Source organism: Oryx dammah, unplaced genomic scaffold (assembly GCF_014754425.2).
Source record: "Oryx dammah isolate SB20612 unplaced genomic scaffold, SCBI_Odam_1.1 HiC_scaffold_2, whole genome shotgun sequence".
Taxonomy (NCBI): Eukaryota; Metazoa; Chordata; class Mammalia; order Artiodactyla; family Bovidae; genus Oryx; species Oryx dammah.
Window position 1 is genome coordinate 46,031,155 of NW_024070186.1, and position 25,119 is coordinate 46,056,273.

General features: G+C 40.8%; 1 protein-coding gene across 2 annotated transcripts in view; it reads left to right on the forward strand.

Moving 5' to 3' along the window:
- KCNAB1 (potassium voltage-gated channel subfamily A member regulatory beta subunit 1) overlaps positions 1-25,119 on the forward strand; it is a 452,075-nt gene that overhangs the window by 400,074 nt on the left and 26,882 nt on the right. For both annotated transcript variants that reach the window (XM_040247427.1, XM_040247438.1), the window contains exons 9-10: positions 23,920-24,005; positions 24,675-24,795. In XM_040247427.1, coding sequence (XP_040103361.1) covers positions 23,920-24,005; positions 24,675-24,795 — 207 coding nt within the window. The remainder of the gene's footprint in view (positions 1-23,919; positions 24,006-24,674; positions 24,796-25,119) is intronic.

The following is a 25,119-nucleotide window of genomic DNA, read 5'->3' on the forward strand; positions in this document are numbered from 1 at the left end:
GAGAAGACTCTACACATGGACATCACCAGATGGTCAATACCAAAATCAGAATGATTATATTCTTTGCAGCCAAAGATGGAGAGACTCCATACAGTCAGCAAAAACAAGACCAGGGGCTGACTGTGGCTCAGATCATGAACTCCTTATTGCCAAATTGAGACTTATATTGAAGAAAGTAGGGAAAACCACTAGGCCATTCAGGTGTGACCTAAATCAAATCCCTTACGATTATACAGTGGAAATGACAAAAGATTCAAGGGATTAGATTTGATAGACAGAGTGCCTAAAGAACTATGGATGAAGGTTTATGACATTGTATAGGAGGCAGTGATCAAGACCATCTCCAAGAAAAAGAAATGCAAAAAGGCAAAATGGTTGTCTGAGGAGGCCTTACGAATAACTGAGAAAGGAAGAGAAGCGAAAGGCAAAGGAGAAAAGGAAAGATATGTCCATTTGAATGCAGAGATCCAAAGATCAGCAAGGAAAGATAGGAAAGCCTTCCTCAGTGATCAGAGCAAAGAAATAGAGGAAAACAATAGAATGGGAAAGACTAGAGATCTCTTCAAGAAAATTAAGAGATACCAAGGGAACATTTCAGGCAAAGATGGGCTCGATAAAGGACAGAAATGGTATGGACCTAACAGAAGCAGAAGATTTTAAGAAGAGCTGGCAAGAATACACAGAAGAACTATACAAAAAAGATCTTCATGACCCAGATAATCACGGTGGTGTGATCACTTACCTAGAGCCAGACATTCTGGAGTGCAAAGTCAAGTGGACCTTAAGAAGCATCACTATGAACAAAGCTAGTGGAGGAGAAGGAATTCCAGTTGAACTATTTCAAATCGTAAAAGATGATGCTGTTAAAGTGCTGCACTCAATATGCCAGCAAATCTGGAAAACTCATCAGTGAGCACAGGACTGGAAAATGTCAGTTTTCATTCCAATCCCAAAGAAGGGCAATGCCAAAGAATGTTTATACTCCAACTCTCAAATCCATACATGACTACTGAAAAAAAACATAGCTTTGACTAGACGGACCTTTGTTGGTAAAGTAATGTCTCTGCTTTTTAATATGCTGTGTAGGTTGGTCATAGCTTTTCTTCAAAGGAGCAAGCGTCTTTAATTTCATGGCTGCAGTCACCACCTGCAGTGATTTTGGAGATCCAATCAGTCCATCCTAAAGGAAATCAGTCCTGAATGTTCATTGGAAGGACTGATGCTGAAGCTGAAACTCCGATACTTTGACCACCTGATGGGAAGAACCCATTCATTGGAAAAGACCCTGATGCTGGGAAAGATTGATGGCAGGAGGAGAAGGGAATGACAGAGGATGAGATGGCTGGATGGCATCACCGACTCAATGGACATGAGTTTGAGTAAACTGCAGGAGTTGGTGATGGACAGGGAGGCCTGGCTTGCTGCAGTCCATGGGGTCCAAAAGAGTCGGACACGACTGAACTACTGAACTGAACTGAAATGACATACAAGGAGCAGAAATAGAAACTTTCTTTCTGATGAAAGTAGCAGACAACTGGAAACCTGGAGCAATATTTATGAAAATGGAATAGGGATGGAGGAATTGAAAATGACTTAGTAAAACTGAGGAAAGATTTATTCAAAGTGTACCTATAGGTAAGAAGCAAGTTAATTTGTATGGCACAACCTCAGAAAACCTCAGAAAGGTTAAAGCATTAGAGGCACAAATGCCACAGAAGATGAAAGTTAGGTGTGAACTAGAAACAAGGCAGTTGTTCAAAAAACTTTATAGAACCATTAGAGCTCAGGTCTGGAGGCAGGGTCCTGCCTTTCCCCTCCAATGAAGGAGGCAAAAGATACATTACATCAAGAAACAGTTGAGATGCTGTAGTCTGAGGGGTACCAGACACAGAGGAAGGTGAAGCCAGGCTGAAAAAAATTATAAATTCTGAGATCCCTAGACCTCCTCTCCTCTCATTTACCTCCAGGTCACTAACAACCAAGATACACTTTCCCAAACAGAAAATAATAGAATATTACTCTGGAGAAAATTAACCATGCCAGAAAAAAATATCTTAAAGATCTTGACATTTTTGTGGAAGAAAATTCCATTGGGAAAAAGTGGCAGGTCCCTTAATTGCTCCCACAATGACAAATACTATCCACACACAATTTTAGTGCTCTACTCTTAAATGTGAACAGAAATCCAAGAATCACCTGACATTCAAAGAAAGCTGCTGATCTGAAGGAGAGAAAAAAAAAGCTCAAGTAAATAGAAGAAAAGAAAACAGAGGAATGCAGAGAAATATAAAAATGTTCAGAGAAACTATAATTAATATACTTGGTGAGATAAGAGAAGATATTGTATCAATGAAACAAGAACAGGATCAAAGAGAACAAAAACAACAGAAGTAGAAAACATCTTAAATATTAAAAATAGCTAATTTTTTAAAAAAATCAATAAAGATGTTAGATATTAAATTTGAGGAAATATTCCAGACAGTAGGGGGAAAAATGGATATTAGAAGTGAAAAGATAAAAAAATTAAGATTCTTGGGAATTCCCTGGTGGTCCAGTGGTTAGGATTCTGGGCTTTCACTGCAGAGGGCCTAAGTTCAATCCCTGGTTGGAGAAGTAAGATCCCACAAGTTGTGTAGCCAAAAAATCATAATAATAATAATAATAAGATTATATCCAGGAAGTCTAACATTTATTTAACTAAAAGACCTTTAGAGAGAAAATAGATAAAATGGAAAAGAAAGTGAAAGTGAAGTCACTGAGTCATGTCTGACTCTTTGCTACCCCATGGACTGTAGCCCACAAGGCTCCTCTGGCCATGGAATTTTCCAGGCAAGAATACTGGAGTGGGTTGCCCTTTCCTTCTCCAGGGGATCTTCCTGACTCAGGAATCAAACTCGGGTCTCCCTCCTTGCAGGCAGACTCTTTACTGTCTGAGTCACCAGGGAATCCCTAAATGGAAGAGAGGTAGTTATCAAAAGGAAAAAAAAAGAAAAAGAAAATTTCCAAATTTAAAGAACATGAATCTCTAGATCAATAGTGCCCACCAAGTACCCAGGACAATAAATAGATCAAGTCCCATACAAAGTAACGTTATAATGAAATTTCACAAGTGAAAAGATAAGGAAAAGCATCCTAAAGCAGTCCAGAGAATTCATAGCATGTACACAAAAAGGATTGAGAATAAGGATTGTCTAGGGGTTCTCAACAGCAAAATTGAGATCCAGAACATCATGCAACAAGGTTTCAAAGTTCTAAGCAAAAAAAAAAAAAATGGAAGGCAAACCGTCAACCAGGGGTGAGGAAATAATATCTTTTTGACTTTCTTATCACCCAAACGATAATTCCTGAAAAGCTACTGGAAAATGGGCTCCACCATTAAAAAAAAAAAAAAGATGAGGAAGAGAATAATGAAGAGGAAGCTATGGATCCAACTCATTCAAGTGGAAAAGGGAATTTCCAGGATGACATAGCTAGAGGCGACATGTGGCAGGCACAGAGCGCACCAGCGCAGGCTGTGATGGGAGGATGGCGGCCTTAGATGGGATGTTGCCAGGAAAAACGGGGAACTGAATTTCCCACAGACTTAACCAAAACAGAAAGCTGTATCTTTAGAGAAAGTGTTAGTTGCTCAGTCATGTCTAACTCTGCGACCCCATGGACCATCGCCCACCAGGCTCCCCTGTCTATGAAATTCTCCAGGCAAGAATACTGGAGTGGGTTGCCATGATACTTGCACAAACTACAGGAAGTGTAATGAAGTAACTGTCAACTAAAGGAAAACGAAAAGGTATAGAAGACAGGAAGTGTAATCATTGTAAACTACTCTGCTCAGCAGTGGACATTAAGCATCAGGCATTGAAATGAACACAGAGAATATGAGCTGAACCCTAAACTGAGATGTGAATATATTGGGAAGATAGGATAGACAGGTGTATGGCAGGAGCTAAAACGCTCACCTCCACAAGAAGTCAGTGGATAATGTCTTTACAAAGCTGGGCCAAGAGAGTAATGTGTACATATTGTTGAGAAACATAGAGCTTAATATCAGAATAAACAGCTACATATATGCTGGACATGGTTTCTACCTCTGGGGTGCAGGCACAGTAGAAAGGATGCTGCTTTGTTTACGAGCCTTTTGGCATCGACTCTTTAAACATTCTGTGTATGTTACTTTGATAAAGCTAGAGATTAAAACAATAACCACACATACACAGAAGTGAGATAAAAATGCCAGTGGTATTGAGTTGTCAGTATTAACTATGATACTGTGGCTGTCAAGTCTGGGCACAGTGCTGGGAGGTTAGAAATACACATTCAGTGCTAATTTTCCTACCCAGAATCCATGATGAGAAGCCAACCCATTTCTCATCACATCCCTCCAGAAATATGCCAGCACCAGAGATCCACCCAAAACTTCCTAAATGAGCCGTGCCAGACTCCCTCCCTTGGTGGCCTCCAAAGCAGGCTGTGCTGGATAACCCACTGTAAGATGAAAAAACATAATTTCCATTTATTTTATATGTCGTTATTTTTAAAGTTTCTATTTGTTGTGTATATTTTATCTTTTCTGTTTTTAAGCTATCCACTGGTTTAATTTCAGACATTAAAAACCAGCAAAAATATATAGAAGATTCCTATCTACCCCATACTCAGATTCCTTAAGTGTTTTCAGTTTCAGTTCAGTTGCTCTGTTGTGTCCGACTCTTTGTGACCCCATGGTCTGTAGCACGCCAGGGCTCCCTGTCCATAGCCAACTCCCAGAGTTTACCCAAACGCATGTTCATTGAGTCAGTGATGCCATCCAACCATCTCATCCTCTGTCATCCCCTTCTCCTCCTGCCCTCAATCTTTCCCAGCATCAGGGTCTTTCCTAATGAGTCAGCTCTTCACACCAGGTGGTCAAAGTATTGGAGTTTCAGCTTCAACATCGGTCCTTCCAATGAACACCCAGGACTGATCTCCTTTAGGATGGACTGGTTGGATCTCCTTGCAGTCCAAGGCACTCTCAAGAGTCTTCTCCAACACCACAGTTCAAAAGCATCAATTCTTTGGTGCTCAGCTTTCTTTATAGTCCAACTCTCACATCCATACATGACCACTGGAAAAACCATAGCCTTGACTAGACAGACCTTTGTTGGCAAAGTAATGTCTCTGCTTTTTAATATGCTATCTAGGTTGGTCATAACTTTCCTTCCAAGGAGCAAGCATCTTTAATTTCATGACTGTAATCACCATCTGCAGTGATTTTGGAGCCCCCCAAAATAAAGTTAGCCACTGTTTCCCCATCTATTTGCCATGAAGCGATGGGACCGGATGCCATGATCTTCGTTTTCTGAATGTTGAGCTTTTAGCCAACTTTTTCACTCTCCTCTTTCACTTTCATCAAGAGGTTCTTTAGTTCTTCTTTGCTTTCTGCCATAAGGGTGGTATCATCTGCATATCTGAGGTTATTGATATTTCTCCCAGCAATCTTGACTCCAGCTTGTGCTTCATCTAGCCCAGCATTTCTCATGATGTACTCTGTATATAAGTTAAATAAGCAGGGTGACAATATACAGCCTTGACATACCCCTTTTCCTATTTGGAACCAGTCTGTTGTTCCATGTCCAGTTCTGTCTTTAAGTGTTAGCATTTTATATAACCACTGTGTTAATAACTTAGTCATGCCTGACTCTTTGTGATCTCATGGACTGTAGCCCAAGAGGCTTCTGTGCCCATGGGATTTCCCAGGCAAGAACACTGGAGTGGGTTGCTATTTCCTTCTCAAGGGGATCTTCCCAACCCAGGGATTGAACCCAGGTCTCCTGCATTGCAGGCAGATTCTTTATCATCTGAGCCACCAGGGAAGCTCTATATAACCATTGTGTAAGTATCAAAATCTGGAAATTAACATTGATATAATAATATTGTTTAATCTATGGATCATATTCATGTTTATCTAACCATCCCACTAATATTCTTTTCTGGTTCAAATCAACTCAAAATTTACATGTTGCTATTCATTGTAATGTGTCTTTGGTCTCCTTTAAGCTGCATCAGTTCCTCACTCTATCTTTTGTAATTTTGACACTTTAGAAGACTATTAGCCAGTTATTTTTCAGAATGTCCCATGACTGGAGTTTTTCAGATGTCCGCTAGTGATTAAATTCAGGTTAGGCATTGTTGGCAAGAATACCACAGAAATGATGCCATGTAATATAGCAGGGAGTACATATCACATTTTCCCATTCCTGATGATGCTTTACTTTCTTGGTTAAGGTGATACTAACCAGGTTTCTCCTAGTTTGTACCTTTTCCTTTAGTATATATTAGATGTATGTGTTTGTGTGTGTGTGTTTATATTTTTATCCCCAATGAGTATCTTTAAGAGGGACACTTTGAAACTATGCAAATATCTTGTTTCTCATGACAGTTTTGCCTACTTGATTTTAATACTCTTCAGTGATGTCTGAACTAGTACTGTGGTGTTGGTGATTTTTCTGTTTCCATCATACGTTCTAAATTTTTTAGTTGGCATTCTACTGCAAGGAAGAGCTTCCCCTTCTCCTCCATTCATTTACTTATTCAATTATTGAATAATTTTATTCAGTTATTTTTATCAGTATGAACTCATGGACGATCTTTTCTATAATTTATGATTCATTACCATCATTAATTTGTTGCTGCAATTATCCCAAATATGGCCATTTGAAGCATCTTTGACACGTCTTTTGTGTCTTTTTGACATCTCTCCATCTTTTTTTAAGGACTTTTTTGGCTTCCCAGCACAAGGTGTTCCAAGCTCACCTACGCTTTTCCCAGCCCTGTAATCAGCCATTTCTCTAAGGAGTCTTGGTTTCTTTCAGTGGGGAATAGTATATTGAAGCCAAGATGTGGCTACCATTAAATATATTTTATAATATATGAGCTTGGTAGTACAGGTACTTGTTTTATATATTAACCAATGTATTTTTAATTGACTGAGAAGCACAATAAATATTTTTTGCAAAACATCACTCTTTCTTTAAAAAAACAGAAGCAGCCATGAAAGCCATGATGGGATTAATAGCTCTCCCTCTTCACTTGTACAGCATGATGCCTCTTTCTCTATTTAGCATTTACCTTTTCCTGCCATATGTCATAAACAGCAATTCTCTCTGTCAAGTCTGTCCTTCAACTTTTCCTGCATTGAAAGAGGTTCATGTATAAACACTGCATGGCAGTGAAGGCCAAACAGGGGGTCTTGCCATGTCCCAGAGAAGCATTAGGTGGTCACACGCACTGGGCAGCCCCTATGTAACATGCTGCTCTCAGGAAACAGAGAAAGATTCTTGTGGTTCCCAGAAGAGCTCTGCAATCAACATTTCATTCCTTAAATGTAACCATAATGCTCTATCAGTGCCTCTGGGTTCTCTTCGCTGGATACAAGTCTGTCATTTCTAACTTGCTGAAGTGTTATTTGTGGTTAAAAGCAGACAGGAGCCAGACTGCTTACTTTCAAATCCTGGTCCCAATACACACTAGCTGGGTAATCTTGAGTAATTTACTCTCCTTATTGTGCCTCAGTTTCTTCACATGCAAAACAAGATAATAAGAACAACAGACCTACACTATAAGACTGTAGTGCCAATAAAATGAGTTAATATACATAAAGTGTTTAGAATAAGCCAAGTACATTATATGTGCTAAATTAGTGTAAACGATTATCACTATTACTCCAGAAGACTGAAGATCTGTATATTTATGTGAGGGAGCCTCATAAAACATGGCATAGAAATATATAAAAGTTCAGGGCATAAAGGATTAGGTCAAACTAGGGCTGTGTGTCTAAAGACCAGTCCCCAAGAGGGACAATTCATTCCACCTTTTCAGTCACTGACTCCCTCTCGTTGCTCTTTGCTTCACAGGCAGGCATGCCTTTCTCCTGAGGCACAGGAAGTATGCTGGGCATGGATGAGGTGGCTTTGGGTGGCTGAGGGGAGCTGGACAAAAGCCAGAGTAGACTTGAGACCTTCTCCTTCCATGATAAAGTTTTATAAAGTCAAAGATTTATAAATAAGAACATATTGCTTTAAAGTGAATGTTTTACTATGGTATAGAATAGAGATGTTCATAAATTTCTGTGCTAAAGCCAAGGCCTTCTAATAGTGTTTGCTTCTGTGCCCACTTTAGTGGGTCATGTGGTCAGAATATTTAAGAAGCACCATCTATGAAATAGTTTTAGTGAAGAAAATAAGGGGAAACAGCCATCTTTGAGTGGGAGGTAAAAGAGAGATTAAGAGTCCTAGACAAGCAAACAAATGTAGAATAGTGAAGTAGGCACAAGGAAGAAAAATGGGCGTGCCTGGGGACAAGCCAGCCTCCTCTCCAATGGCTCTTGCGGTGAATGTTGCCCAGCTACTACTGGGGCTGGCTTACATTTGAACGTAGAGAACAGCAGGTGCCTCATTTGGAAATAGACACATAGTGTGTAGCTCCTCTTTTTACCAGGTAGTTCACTGAAAAGCTGAGAAATTCATTCCGCTCCGGGTCAAGTTTAAAAGTCGCCTTTTGTTTAATTACCAGATACCTGACAAATATAGATAAGCTCTACAGAGCCAAAATGGATTTGGGGCTGCCAGTGAGTTGCATCTGCTGTAGGCATAGAGGTTTTAATACCATGAAGATTAAGACAGCATCTCCTTCCAGACGTCTCCCATGGTAGAATCAGGAAGTAAATCCAGCTCTACACTCTTAAAGAAGCAATAAAGATTGCCTCCTGTTACAGCATGAAACTGGATTTGCCAGTAGAAAATCTCATTAGGGTAAACATTTTTCACTCTTATCAATCCTCTGCCAAGTTGGCTTGCTTTATTCTTTCCTCCAGAAGATAAAATTCCTTTTAAAGTAAAGTTTAAAGCCTGTCCCAAGAAGCTGATACACAGACAGTTGTATAAATAAAAGCTCCAGATAGGATAATAGAATAAGAAGCCAATGTCAGCTTTCCACATCTGACTGTCTGACCAATGAGGTTGACAGTCATACAATTTAAAAGATCAGAAATTTGAGACTTGAGTCAGGTAATCTACAAGGTAATGACAGACGCTCCCAAGTATAAAAATAACCACTGATAATGGATACAGAAATATTAGGCACCATGTAGAATGGGTGGATTTTTGTTAAATTTGTTTTTTAGTATCTCAGTGAACATTTAGAAAACTATTCTTTATTTGTTTTGCATTTCCTTTTGATATGCCTAATAGGCTTTTTCCTCAGTTGACAGAGATACTTTAAGCCTCTACATGCTTCAAATAACATAATCAAAAGGGTGGGAATAAAATATACAAATATAGAGGACTTCCCATGTGGTCTAGTGGTTAAGACTCTGCTTCCAATGCAGGGGGCACAGGTTCAATTCCTGGTCTGGGAACTAAGATCACACATGCCATGTGGTGTGGTTAAAATAAATAAATAATAAAAAACGAAAGTTCCTTGAACTGTAACACATGTTTTAAAATATACAAATATAGATGAAAAGGAAGGGGAAAACATATTCTGCTTCATTTTGTTTGAGCATGGGGCTAGTTTTAGAGGAAATGTACAAATCTGGCTTCATCAACTTTTTCATCTCTCTTTGAGCTTCAGTTGCTTCAAATGTAAAACGGAAGTGTAATGACACCACCTCACAGGGCTATAGTAAAATTCAAACGCAATAATGTTGGTAAAGTGCCCAGCACATAGTAGGCACTCAGTAGATTTGTACCGTCCCTGGGCCCTTTCTTGGTGGTGTGCCCAGCAAGACCCTTTCTGAGCATAGTGAAAATCGTGGATTGTCTGCCCAGTAGACATCATTCCTCAGGTATCCACGTTTTCAGGTGGGCGATGACCCTTCCCAGGCTGCCAGTTGACCCAGAGGAAGGCTGCTTCCTTTCTTTTGGCTGGACCTCAGTTCCGAGGTGAGCTCTGGATTGTGTTAACACAATCAGCCCGACTAGAGTCACTGGCTCATGTGACTGAAGCAACCTAATTAGAATGAATCTCAGGAATGCTGGACTACTGAGGCAAAAGGGCCCTGCTGAGTATGGATTAAAAAAACCACAACGCCGTAAATACCACCAAGAGCCACCCTAATGTCATGAGGGAAACCAACCCAGGGATAGCAGAGAGTTAGAAAAGTTGATTCTCAACAACTTGGTTGTTGTAACTACCAATTCTGAAGTTTGTTTGACCTCTGTATTTCCAGTGACAAGAGCCAATAAATTTCTTTTACAATTTAAAAACTTTCTATTGAGTTTTCAATAACTTCTTCCATTAAAAAAAAAAAAAAAAAGACCTGAAACCTAACTGTTTCAAACAAGGAGGTTTGAAACATCCTCATTTCTCAGTGAGAAGAACTAAAAAGCTAATAATTCTCAAATTTTCAGATCTTTTATGCATTATAGCCGATTGAAATTATCTATAACTTCTATCATGTCTTTGTATTTGTGCTGATACATGTTATAGTCATATATCAGAATTTTCTACCATAATTGTTCCTAGTATATAAGGACTGTTTTACCTGCTGCTGCTGCTAAGTCGCTTCAGTCGTGTCCAACTCTGTGCGACCCCATAGACGGCAGCCCACCAGGCTCCCCCGTCCCTGGGATTCTCCAGGCAAGAACACTGGAGTGGGTTGCCATTTCCTTCTCCAATGCATGAAAGTGAAAAGTGAAAGTGAAGTCACTCAGTTGTGTCCGACTCTTAGCGACCCCATGGACTGCAGCCTACCAGGCTCCTCCGTCCATGGGAGTATATAAGGACTGTTTTACCTAGTTACTCTAAAATTAGAATAAATTAGTTCTATCAAATAAATGTACATGGCAGATTAATTTCTTTATTTATTTCTGCATACATTTTGTAGATCATTCATCCTGGTACATTCACTAGAAAAAAAATCTGGTTATTCAGAATCAGGTGTTCATGGGAATGTCATCTGTGGAAGAGATAAGCAGCTGATAACCCTTGCTTTGAGAATTTTCTAGGCTGTTGCTGTAGCGAGAGTATTTGTATCCCTGCATAATCCATATGTTGAAACCTAACCCCCAAAGTGATGCTACTAAGAGGGCCTTAGTAAGTGACTAGCCCAAGAGGGTGCAGCCCTCATGAAAGTGATTAGTGCCCTTATAAAAGAGACCACAGAGAGCTGCCTTACCCCTTCCACCATGTGACAATACAGTAAGAAGGTGGCTGTCTATGAACCAGGAAGACAACTCTCGCCAGATAATAAATCTGCCAGTGCCTTTACCTTAGACTTCCCATGCTCCAGACTGTGAGAAATGAATGTTTGCTGTTTAAGCCATCTGTGATATTTTGTCATATGTGTGTGTGTGTATATATATATATATGTGTATGTATAGTATATTTGTTATAGGGGTTCCTAGGTGCCTCAGTGGTAAAGAATCTACCTGTCATGGCGGGAGACATAAGAGACTCAGGCTAGATCCTGGGTGAGGAAGATTCCCTGGAATAGGAAATGGCAACCTGCTCCAGTATTCTTGCCTGGAAAATTCCATGGACAGAGGAGCCTGGTGGCTATAGTCCATGGGGTTGCAAAGAGCCAAACACAGCTGAACAGCTGAACATAACAAACACATATATGTTATAGCAGCCCAAATGGACCAAGACAGCTGAATTCTATGATAAAGTTTGTGGGGCTTAATTAACAAGAGCAAAACTTTTAATGTTTTAGAAGAAAAGAGATCTTTTCCCAAATTTTAATTTTTTAAATTTATCAGAGAGATCTCCACATGAGGAGAATATACATATTCAAACTATTAAACATGCTTTTTTAAAGACTGACTAGTAACATTGTCAAAAGAAACCTCAGGAAATAATCCACTAATGCCATATAACTTTTAGCTTCACAGATGAAGATACAAGTCAGGTATCTAGGAAATAAATTAAACCTCAAAGTTTCAGTTCACTTAGATTTTTTTGTTTGTTTGTTTCTTTAAATCTGTTTATTTGTTGCCTTACTCTAGACAAAATTTAAGGCAATGAGTTTAATTGTTCTTTCAAATGTTTTCATTTTTAAAATAATTTTATTAATTTATTTAATTTTTGGCTGCACTGAGTCTTGCTTGCTCTTGTGGGCTTTAATTGTGGCGAGTGGGGGCTACTCTTCATTGTGGAATGCGGGCTTCTCTTGCGGTCACTTCTCTTGTTGCAGAGTTCAGGCTCTAGGGCACACAGGCTCAGTAGTTGTGGTGCAGTCTTAATTGCTCTGAGGCCTTTGGAATCTTCCTGGACCAGGGATTGAACCCATGTCCCCTGCATTGAGAGGCAGATTCTTACCCACCGTATCTCCAGGGAAGTTTTCAAATGTTTTTAAATGAATTAGAATGCATTCCACTGTTCACAAATCCTATAGAATTTGATCTGAGCAAGAAAGCATTGTACTCTCTACTCCTTGTGAATGCTGCCTCCCTTTCATCAGGACAAAAATCACCTCTTTAATGACCACCAGTTAGTTATTACCCAAACAGAAGGATTCTAAAAGTTTGAAAACACCCAGTTTTAATAGGAAATAGTAGGCACCATGCTAAATTATGTTGAAGGAGGAGGTGCAATATTATGATCCATATTCTCCATTATTTCTTGGCATGTCAGCAGGCAGGAGTGATTCCAGGTGAGAAGCTGGAAAGACTGAACATAGTGATAAGAGGATTACAGAGAAATAATGAGGATAGAGAAGTATTGAAAGATAAGAAAGCTACATCATTGCCTTAAGCAAGTCACTTGGCCATCCTTATCTAAATATAAAATGAACATTTGCTTTTTTGCCAGGATTAAAGAGCACATGTCTGATGCAGGAAGAACTAATATTAGAAGTACTCAGCATCAGGCAGTCTCCTCTTCTGTATCGGGGAGCTGAACAAGGAATGAGCAGAATCTCCAGGACTGCCTGTTGGGGACAAAATCACAGCATTCAGTCCTTACAGCAGGAAGCTGTCTTTATTTGCAAGTTCTGCAAGTGGGATTTTTCTGTTTTGGAGCTTATTCAGTTTGAGACAAGGCAAAAGATGGACGAGGGAGAGTGGCATCACAGAGGAAGGTTGGAAAATGCCACAGAACTCAAATAAGTCCAAATAAAGTGTCTCTCAACCCCCACCTCCACCCACTGATTCGTTAAAGGTAGAGATTGGCCTAAGGATGGCCACACCTTTTTTTTTAAATAGTCCTACACAGGTGACCTAGTACCTCACTTCAGAACTTAGGGATACTTCAGTTCAGTTCAGTTGTTCAATCATGTGCAACACTTTGCAACCCTATGGACTGCAGCATGCCAGGCTTCCCTGTCCATCACCAACTCCCAAAGCTTGCCCAAACTCATGTCCATTGAGTCAGTGATGCCATCCAACCATCTCATCCTCTGTCATCCCCTTCTCCTCCCACCTTCAGTCTTTCCCAGCATCAGGGTCTTTTCCAAGGAATCAGTTCTTCGCATCAGGTGGCCAAAGTATTGGAGTTTCAGCTTCAACATCAGTCCTTCCAATGAATATTCAGGATTGATTTCCTTTAGGATTGACTGGTTGGATCTCCTTGCAGTCCAAGGGACTCTCAAGAGTCTTCTCCAACACCTCAGTTCAAAAACATCAATTCTTCAGCGCTTATCTTTCTTTACAGTCCAACTCTCACATCCATACATGACTACTGGAAAAACCATAGCCTTGACTAGACAGATCTTTGTCGGCAAAGTAATATCTCTGCTTTTTAATATTCTGTCTAGTTTGGTCATAAGTATTCTTCCAAGGAGCAAGCGTCTTTTAATTTCATGGCTGCAGTCACCACCTGCAGTGATTTTGGAGCCCCCAAAAATAAAGTCTGACACTGTTTCCACCATTTTCCCATCTATTTCCCATGAAGTGACGGGATCTGATGCCATGATCTTCATTTTCTGAATGTTGAGCTTTAAGCCAACTTTTTCACTCTCTTCTTTCACTTTCATCAAGGGGCTCTTTAGTTCGTCACTTTTGGCCATAATGTTGGTGTCATCTGCATATCTGAGGTTATTGATATTTCTCCTGGCAATCTTGATTCCAGCTGTGTTCATCCAGCACAGTATTTCTCATGATGTGCTCTGCATATAAGTTAAATAAGCAGGGTGACAGTATACAGCCTTGACATACACCTTTTCCTATTTGGAACTAGTCTGTTGTTCCATACGCATACAGATTTCTCAAGAAGCAGGTCAGGTGGTCTGGTAGTCCCATCTCTTGAAGAATTTTCCACAGTTTGTTGTGATCTACACAGTCAAAAGCTTTTGCGTAGCCAATAAAGCAGAAGTAAATGTTTTTCTGAAATTCTCTTGCTTTTTCTATGATCCTGCGGATGTTGACAATTTGATCTCTGGTTCCTCTGCCTTTTCTAAATCCAGCTTGAACATCTGGAAGATGACGGTTCATGTACTGTTGAAGCCTGGCTTGGAGAAGTTTGAGCATCACTTTGCAAGTGTGTGAGATGAGTGCAGTTGTGCAATAGTTTGAACATTCTTTGGCATTGCCCTTCTTTGGGATTGGAATGAAAACGGACCTTTTCCAGTCCTGTGGCCACTGCTGAGTTTTCCAGATTTGCTGGCTTATTGAGTGCAGCACTTTAACAGCATCATCTCTTAGGATTTGAAATAGCTCAACTGGAATTCCATCATCTCCACTAGTTTTGTTCATAATGATGTTTCCTAAGGCCCACTTGATTTTGCACTCCAGGATGTCTGGTTCTAGGTGAGTGATCACACCATCATGATTATCTGGGTCATGAAGATCCTTTTTGTATAGTTCTTCTGTGTATTCTTGCCAGCTCTTCTTAATATCTTCTGCTTCTGTTAGGTCCATACCCTTTCTGTCCTTTATTGAGCCCATTTTTGCATGAAATGTCCCTTGGTATCTCTTAATTTTCTTGAAGAGATCTCTAGTCTTTCCTATTCTATTGTTTTCCTTTATTTCTTTGCATTGATTGCTGAGGAAGTCTTTCTTATCTTTCCTTGATGATCTTTAGAATTCTGCATTCAAATGGGTATATCTTTCCTTTGCTCATTTGCCTTTGCTTTTCTTCCTCTCTCAGCCATTTGTAAGTCCTCCTCAGACAATCATTTTGCCTTTTTGCAATTCTTTTTCTTGGGCATGATCTTGATCACTGCCTCCTGTAAAATGTCACAAACTTCTATCCATAGTTCTTCAGGCACTCTGTCTATCAGATCTAATCCCTTGAATCTTTTGTCATTTCCACTATATAATCATAAGGGATTTGATTTAGGTCACACCTGAATGATCTAGTGGTTTTCCCTACTTTCTTCAGTTTAAGTCTGAATTTGGCAGTAAGCAGTTCATGATCTGAGACACAGTCAGCTCCCTGTCTTGTTTTTGCTGACTGTATAGATCTCTGTTCGTTTTCAAGGAAAACCGTTCAATATCACAATAATCCGACTCTATGCCCCAACCAGTAATGCTGAAGAAGCTGATACAAGACCTTCTAGAACTAACACCCAAAAAAGATGTCCTTTTCATCATAGGGGACTGAATGCAAAAGTAGTAAGTCAAGAGATACCTAGAGTAACAGGCAAATTTGGCCTTGGTGAACAAAATGAAGCAGGGAAAAGGCTAACAGAGTTTTGCCAAGAGAACGCACTGGTCATAGCAAACACCCTCTTCCAATAAAACAAGAGAAGACTATACACATAAACATCACCAGATGGTCAATACCAAAATCAGATTGATTGTCTTCTTTGCAGCCAAAGATGGAGAAGCTCTATATAGTCAAGTCATTCATACACATCATAAATTATAGTCATCAATGTATTAAATGCAAAGGGATGAACAGATTCACACACAAGGCATCACACATTCACAAACATACAAGGCAGTCAATTAAGTGAATGCCCTGTTATTTTTTTGTCCCCAGCCTACCTTCTCCCACAATGTACTATGCACAAAGCCTTGCAGGATAACTAATCACAGAACTTTAAAGCTAAAAGTAGCCTTACATACTACCTACTGAGAACCTGCCCAAGCAATTATCTTTCTGAGTCTCAGATTCATCAATATAATAAAGATGAAAATATTACCCACCTAAACAGTTATTATAAGGAGATAAGTTACTATAAGTTATTATATGCTCAGTTAATATCAGCCTGGTCATTTGTGTTGAAGAAACTGAGATTCAGCAAGGTTGGAAAACATGTCCAACTTCATGACAGTGATGAGACAAAACCCAGAACCCAGAGTCTCCTGTGTGCTCTGGAAGGCAGATGGAGCCAGGCCTGTCCTCAGACAGCAGGCAAACCTTTAAGGCTAAACATGGCACCACTCCATTTATGGATACAGGTTTCCATTCCAGTGATAAAAGATGGTCCTCTATCTACTGATGCTCAGCTGAGCACTGGGAGAGGTTTCTCCATAGCCAAGATGGTAAATGATTGACAGAGATCCAGGAGGAAACCTCTAAGTCACAGAGCATGAATATAAACCACCACCACAAGCTTTTGAAGTTAAATAAGTAAACAAACAACTAACATTTGATAACAAACAAACAGCTGGTCTGGGGTAAAAACTGTTTTTTCTCCTCTCATGAAACCGAGTCCCTACATTCTACCAGTGCCCCAGCCTCCACTGCAGTCCACTCCCCTTGAAAGAGAGCAACCATTTTTGGCCTCTAAAAATGGAAACTGTGTTTGGTTAAACCTAATATTTGTGAATTAACCTATGGCAAGTTAGTATTTTAAAGTGGTGCTTTGCTTATTAGGGACTCTTCTTTCTTTTCTATTTTTTAAATCATGAAAGTATGATAACACATTTACAGGCAACTTGGAAATAATAAAGTTACATAGAGTTCCTCTGTATGTTAGAATTATTATTTTGTGTATTTACTCTCAGCATTTTGTAAGCATAATTGAAATATTTATAATTGTTAGTAACATTTGCGCTTTCAATTATGCCTTGAAACAATGAACTCCTAGCCTGTTTCCTCATCTAGAGTAAGAAGAAGCTGCCCTGAATTATCTCTAAGGTTTCTATTGTTTTTATCATTATGTGTCTGTATGGCCAGATTTAGTACATTTTATTTGATCAAAAAACTAATTTGTGCCTATTTGTATCTTTAGTCCCTATGGTTTTTGTTTATGCAGTATAACAACTTGCATACAACTTTCAAAGTTCTAGGGAAAATTTCACATGAAAAAGGTTTAATGTGAACAGATATTTTCTGCATGTTTTAGTTAGTCATAGGGGCCAATTAAAAAAGTAAACATACTTATCAGCAAGTTTCCTTCACTCAAAATAAGTAGTTTCACTTAGTCCTTTCACATAAAATACCTATTTTTAAACAGAGATGACCTGTTACTGAATGAAGAATAACAACTTAAAAAATAAAAATAAAATGTTAAAATCTGAGCTTATTTGAGAAGAAACAGCCAGGCCCACATCCTGCTTACTTGTTACTCAGTTTGTGTTATTCTTTTAGAGTGGCCAGTTGGTCTGCATACATTGTCTCATGTCAAGCTTTGAAAGAATTCCACAGGGTCAATACATCCTCACTTCACAGATGCAGAATGGGATATTCAGGGAAACAAACTCGACCTGTAGCTTTCATAGTCAGTTCTGTGCCAAGCATCCAGGAAATAAGAGACAGAGAGCTGTCTGTGAACTGTGGGCTAAATAATAATGATGGTTTCAGCATGGAAAGCTGGAGAAGGCAATGGCACCCCACTCCAGTACTCTTGCCTGGAAAATCCCATGGACGGAGGAGCCTGGTAGGCTGCAGTCTATGGGGTCGCTAAGAATCAGACACGACTGAGCGACTTCACTTTCACTTTTCACTTTCTTGCATTGGAGAAGGAAATGGCAACCCACTCCAGTGTTCTTGCCTGGAGAATCCCAGGGGTGGGGAAGCCTGGTGGGCTGCTGTCTATGGGGTCGCACAGAGTCGGACACGACTGAAGTGACTTAGCAGCAGCAGCAGCAGCAGCAGCATGGAAAGCAGTGCACAGGAAACATTTAACCAAGTTTTCCCATAGTTTAGAAGTGTTTCTCAAACACTGAGATTTGAGAGCTAATGAAAATAATACAAAGGCCCGGGCTCAGAGAAGTAGGCTAGGACCTGGATTTCTGTGTGTTCTTCAAATTATTCAGATTTTATTCTAATTCATACTACAATGTATACATGGTTATGTACATGCATGCATGTGACCTGTGAGGATGGCGGGGATGGTATAAATCAGTAATTCTTAACCTTTGTGTGTGTGCTAAGTCGCTTCAGTTGTGTCCGATTCTTTGCGACCCTGAGGACTGTAGCCCACCAGGCTCCTCTGTCCATGGGATTTTCCAGGCAAGAATACTTGTAATGGGTTGGCATTTCTTAACCTTTAGTTTGCACTAGAATTGTCTGTGAGTGGCTTTAAACACAGACTGCTGGGCCCCACCCAAGCCCAAAATTTGAAATTCAGTGCACCTGGGTTGCCTCCCTGGTGGCTCAGAATGTAAAGAATCTGCCCGCAATGCGTGAGACCTGGGTTCAATCCCCGAGTTGCGAAGATCTCCTGGAGGAGGGCAAGGTAACCCACTCCAGTACTCTTGCCTGGAGAATCCCATGGACAGAGGAGCTTGGCGGGCTACAGACCACGGGGTTGCAAAGAGTCGGACACGACTGAGCAACTAAGCACACAGCACAGCACAGCATCTGGGGTGAGGCCCTAGGACCTGCATTTCTGACAGGTTCCCAGGGGCTGCTGCTAGGGGTCCAGGGGCCACACTTTAGGACTAGCAGACAAGCACAGCGACCCTAAACCCAGGCTGCACATGCAATCATCTGGGATGAGTTTTTAAAATCTTGATGCCTGGCTTCACCCCCAGAGATTCTGATATAATAGACCTTCTGTGGAGCCCGGATAGTGTCGTTTTCCAAGCTCTCCAGGTCCTTTCGTGTGCAGTCAGAGTTGAGAGCCACTCGTGCTGAAGCTTCCTGGAAAAGCGGGGAGTCTGGGCAGCGGGAGCCACATTCAGTCCCGAACTGCCAAACTGAATCAGTTTGTTTGTCTGCATGTCCTTTCCCAGAGGCGGGTGGAAGCAATGCACTGGATGAGCTTCCTAACGTCATTTTCCCCACTCAGAACTGATGCTCTGACTGGGATGCTTTAAAAATGCATTTCCCTGGTAGTCAAGTAAAAGCTTTTAGACACCCGATTTTTTTTCTTAACAATGCTGCCCTCTAGTGTCCTTTAGTAGAATCGTGTTAAAAGCCACCTCAGCTATCAGTACAGTGACTTCCTGTTAGAGAACTACAGTGACTTCCTGTTAGCTAAATAACTTGGGGGATTTTTCTCTGACTTAAAAAAAAATGAACAAATTTAATATGCATTAAACTAAATTTTACTTTGCGGCCACATGGACCTCCATCTGCTGGCTCTCCATTCTCTGCATTCCTCTCTGCATTCCGAGCAGCAGCCCCCTCCTCCCAGAGTCCTCTCTGCATTCCACCAGCCCTTCCCTGCAGAGTCAGCAGCCAGCCTTATCGGGGAGCAAAGAAATCGCCCTCAACTAAAGTGCCTGGGGCATGGGGGTATCTTGCATAGGCTCTTCCACACTCAGAACTGTTCCTTCTCGCCTTTTCCTCACTTCGTACCTCGTTTTCACTTGATTGAGAGTTTATTGTGTGCTATGCTGTGCTGTGCTTAGTTGCTCAGTCGTGTCCAGCTCTTTGCAACCCTATGGCTCCTCTGTCCATGAGATTCTCCAGGCAAGAATACTGGAGTGGGTTGCCATGCCCTCCTTCAGAGGCTCTTCCTGATCCAGAGATCAAACCCATGTCCCTTACATTTCCTGCATCAACAGGCAGGTTCTTTACCACCAGCACCACCATTCATCAAACACGGTCTCCCCTGTCTTCCTCTGATGACTTCTCCAGACCTCCCAGGGTCGCGCCATCTTGCTTGAAGTGTCCTTCCCACTCCAGGGGTTTTGTCCTCCATCTCACTCTGTCCAGTCTCTCCCTCTCCAGTCTCCCCAATCTCCTAGCCCACATCCTCAGGTAAATCCTCTATCTAGATTACTCTCAGTGGCATATAGGCTTTCTCTTGCATCTTTCAGTTTTAAAATAAAAATCTCCTTTATCCTAAATACCCACTTCAGCTGCTACCCTCTTTCTCTGCTCCATTCATTTCCTAAGGACCAAGAACACTGACAACACTCTTTTCAGGGTCTTCATTGACCTCCATTATTCTGTGCCTTTCTGATTCAAATGCTCACATGTTCCAATCTTTGGGCACAGGTCCTCCCGCAAGCCCTCTCCATTCTTGATTCCAAACGTTCCCCCTCTGGCTTCCTTCCTATTCCTCCGGCTGCCAATGACCCAAAATCCCACAGTGTACTCTTCCCAACTCCTGCTCTGGCTCTTCGAAACTCTTTTGTTTTCTCTGGGCAGACTTCCCTTACATAGTCTCATTCACTCATGGATTTAAATACAATTAATAGACTGTTGATGAACAAATAGCTCACCTCCAGCCCAGGTTGCTCACATATCATTATCCAGTTCTCTCTACTCGACATCACCCCTCTGTCTCTCACAGGCATCTCTATTTTTGGCATGTCCTAGATGGCTGGATGGCATCACCGACTCGATGGACATGAGTTTGAGTGAACTCAGGGAGTTGGTGATGGACAGGGAGGCCTGGCGTACTGCGATTCATGGGGTCGCAAAGAGTCGGACACAACTGAGCGACTGAACTGAACTGAATTGAAGAAGGACCCTGACTCTTCCTCCCAAACCTGTTCCTCCCTCAAGCTTCCTTGATTCCTCCTTTTCCTCACTTGCCACATACAGTCCTTGGGGATTCTATCCACAAAACAGATTTTGATCCGTTCATGTCAGTCTTTGCTACCACCTCCCGATTTCAAGCCCCTTCTCTCCGTCCAGGAATGCTACAGTAAAGCTCCTAGTGATCTTCCTGCTTCCTCCAGCCCTCGCCTCACGACATGCTCAGAGGGTGTTCCGAAATATATACTGCATCATCATTCCCTTACTTAGAAATATTAGTGACTTCCCATCAAGCCCTGAATAACAGACACGGTGTGCCCTCTGCCAGCTTCATCTTGTAGCCCTGCCTTCCTTCCTGACTCAGCTTCCTCCACCATGGCTTACTGATTGTGAGGTTCACCAAGCTCTGTCTGGCCCCAGGGCCTTGACACATGCTGCCTAGAATGCTCTTCCCTTTTCTTCACCTGACTGGTGCCTTTTTATTTTGTATGCCTAAACATTACTTCTTCTTTGACCAACTATATATGTCTTCCTTCTCATTCCTGATCTCAGCCCCCTATTTTCTTTCTTCATAACACATTACATTTTGTGGTTACCTACTTGTTTACCTCCATCTTCCCCAGTCAACTCTGAACTCCCTGAGTCCAGGAGCTTTGTGTCTGTCTTACTCACAGATGAACCCAGCTCCTGGCAAATATTAGGCTGTTAGTACATTACATGAAATAAGGGAATGAAGGAATGGGAAGTGTCACAACCTCCACTCCACCCTACCTGCTGTTGTCAAGACCTTGGTGACTCCCACATGGCCAAGCCACTGGACCACGTCCTGTGCTCATCTTTTTTTTTTTTTTTTTACTTTACAATATTGTATTGGTTTTGCCATACATCAACATGAATATGCCACGGGTGTACATGTGTTCCCCATCCTGAACCCCCCTCCCACCTCCCTCCCCATACCATCCCTCTGGGTCATCCCAGTGCACCAGCCCCAAGCATCCTGTATCCTGCATCAAACCTAGACTGGCGATTCGTTTCTTATATATTATACATGTTTCAATGCCATTCTCCCAAATCATCCCACCCCTCCCTCTCCCACAGAGTCCAAAAGACTGTTCTATACATCTGTGTCTCTTTTGCTGTCTCGCATACAGGGTTATCGTTACCATCTTTCTAAATTCCATATATATGCGTTAGTATACTGTATTGGTGTTTTTCTTTCTGGCTTACATCACTCTGTATAATTGGCTCCAGTTTCATCCACCTCATTAGAACTGATTCAAATGTATTCTTTTTAATGGCTGAGTAATACTCTCCATTGTGTATATGTACCACAGCTTTCTTATCCATTCTTCTGCTGATGGACATCTAGGTTGCTTCCATATCCTGGCTATTATAAACAGTGCTGCAATGAACATTGGGGTACATGTGTCTCTTTTCAGTTCTGGTTTCCTCAGTGTGTATGCCTAGCAGTGGGATTGCTGGGTCATAAGGCAGTTCTATTTCCAGTTTTTTTAAGGAATCTGCACACTGTTCTCCATAGCTGTGCTCATCTTATTTGATTATGGAATAGAGACAGGGGAGCATCTTGGGTTCATTTATTCCCTGTTAACCTGTCAGTGTTTACCAACATGTTTGACTCGCCACAATGTCTCCAGCACCCAGTACAGCAGACTCCTCATAAATCCTGTTGGTTGAATGAATATCTCAGCTCTGAATGAAACAGGATGTGAAAGGAAAGGGAAGTAGTACAACGATGGAGAGTTCCAAAGAGAGAATACTTAGGGGCAGATATTTAAGGAATGGCTTTGAATTTCCAGAAATGTTAGCACACGTATTCATTTCTATTTAAAGGCAAGAAAAATGTTTCTTGTAACTTTTTGTGCCTCGTTTGCTTTGTAAAGGAAGAACTATCTTCATACATTTGGTTGTTGAGTAATAAACTGATATTTAGGAGTCTTTCTCCCAAGAGGAAAAATATTTTCTTTAAATGCCAAATTCTGCCTCTGTTGGGTAGACTCTGGTGAGTAAAAGCATTCCCATCTTCCAAACAAAGACCAAGCACAATTTAAAATGCTTTATGTAAGTCAAACAAGCAAGGAAGCTAGGACCCTAACTCTCACTGTCTCATTCCAAATCCTGTCCCTGATCAATTAAGACAGAGCTTGCTGGTAAGAAATAAAATAACACATCTACTCAATTAAAGTTTGAGACAAGGATTTGATTCTGCTGAAGAACATGTGACCTACCAGGTATTATCAGTAGGGTAAGAAAGGCCCGTGATCTACAACCCTTTGAAAGTGTGTAATGACCTGGCTTCCTGGGTGTTTGGTTGACCTGGTTTGTAGAAGAAATCCAACCATGTCTGTGACCTTTCACTCAATTGAATTTGAGGCTCTCCATGCTCTCTGGTTCTGTAAAATATTGGCTCGTTCCAAGAGGATTAGCTCAACCCCACCCCACTGGGAAGAGATTCATTTTCCTGTTTAGGAAATGTGATGTCAAGCTGAAAGAGGCTGATGAGCAAACAGGGTGGGGCCACATGGAGCTCCAGGTGAGATGCATGACATGGGTGTCTTAGAATGAAGTTTGGTCCAAAGTAGTCAAGACAGGGTGTGCCAGTGTGGGCTGGGAGCCGCTGGGGCTTCAGCTGAACCATTTAACATGTTTATCTTTCTGCTAAACACATTGTAATTGAGTTGTCTCTATTAAACAACAACCCTGCGTGAGGCTTAGCTCTGTAAATCCAACATACAAAGGCAGGACTTCTATCCTCAATGACCTTCCATTCTACAAAGTCAAAACAAATGCTTTCTCTTACTTCTCACTTTAGTGAGCAAGGTACCCAGGTTCTGAAAGAGGTGAATCATGTGTTCTTTTTATCCGGCCAGGAACACTGAAGCAATAAAAGTAAAGGAAGAACTTAAGGTGGCCACTCTTTTTTTAATATCATTTCATATTGTTGCTGCAAACTGAAAATGGAAAGTCAATTAACCCAAAACTATCATCCACCTCCAAACCATCAATATTTTATGTTAGACTATTATGTTATCACCAGTGTCAAGGTGATACTAATCCAACAAATAATTGCATTAAACATCTAAGCTTTGGGCAGGAAAAGAAAAAAAAAGACTATATAACTTTGAAAAATATATGTAATGCTACCTCTTTGGCTTTCCACAGAGATTGTTCGTGCCATGACACATGTGATAAACCAAGGAATGGCCATGTACTGGGGAACCTCTCGCTGGAGTGCCATGGAGATCATGGTAATTCCATTTCTATTTTTAAATGACCATTGAGCACCTATTTTTAATTGTCAGACATCATGTATAAGTTGTAAGACCTTTTGCAAACTTTCTTCACAGTCACAATGGCACTAGAATTCTATGATCAATTTCATCATTGTAGAGATGGATATGGGGGCAGGGGATGGATCTTATCAGCTCAAAATACAACATGGAGGGTGCAGGTCTCTATCGGGAATCATGTTTTAGCATGTTCTTTGGTGTAGTTTGGTAGTAAGAGAATACATTTCTCAGCTAATGAGACATATGACACAATATTCCAGGGGTTTTTTATGTATTAAATAATGGTACTGTTCATAACATGCTAATTGTAGATCATTTTTATATTATATATTAGTTAAGTTTTATTTCTTTAGGAACCTAGAAATAGTCAAACTATGTTTTCTTTGTAATAGTTCATAATTCACACTTTGACTAATTTTCCCTGGACTTTACTCATTCCAAAACCTCCCAAAAAATAATTTCCTGATTTGGTATTTCTTAGTGAAATTGATGGTCATAAATTTGCTTATTATTTGACAATCTAGATTTTCTTGGTTTGTATTGATTTTACTGAAATGAATTTTTTTCATGCATACAGACTTATTTCTCGTCAGAAATAAATTCAGTTGCAATTTTATTTCACTTTAGGAAGCCTACTCTGTAGCAAGACAATTCAACATGATTCCACCAGTCTGTGAACAAGCTGAATACCACCTTTTCCAGAGAGAGAAAGTAGAGGTTCAGCTACCAGAGCTCTACCATAAAATAGGTAATCTTCACAATCAAATTGACTCATTATCTTTAATAAGAGGATCAGGGATCCAGGAAAAAAAAAGGGGGGGTGTGACTGAAATGCTTTCCTAAATGTTCCTAATTAATGTAGGGATTGTCAGCACTATGCATTCCAGAAACTAGAAGAAATCAAAAGGACCTGTATGCAATCTCTGGAGTATCACTCATGAAAGCCAAGCAGAGCCGGCAGACAAGCTGTTCTCAGTAGGTGTTCCAAAAAATGCGTGTAGAATGGAAGGAAGAAACAATGAAAAAACCTGTCTTCATGGGGTAGTTGCTCTAGCCACGAACGCATCTCTGA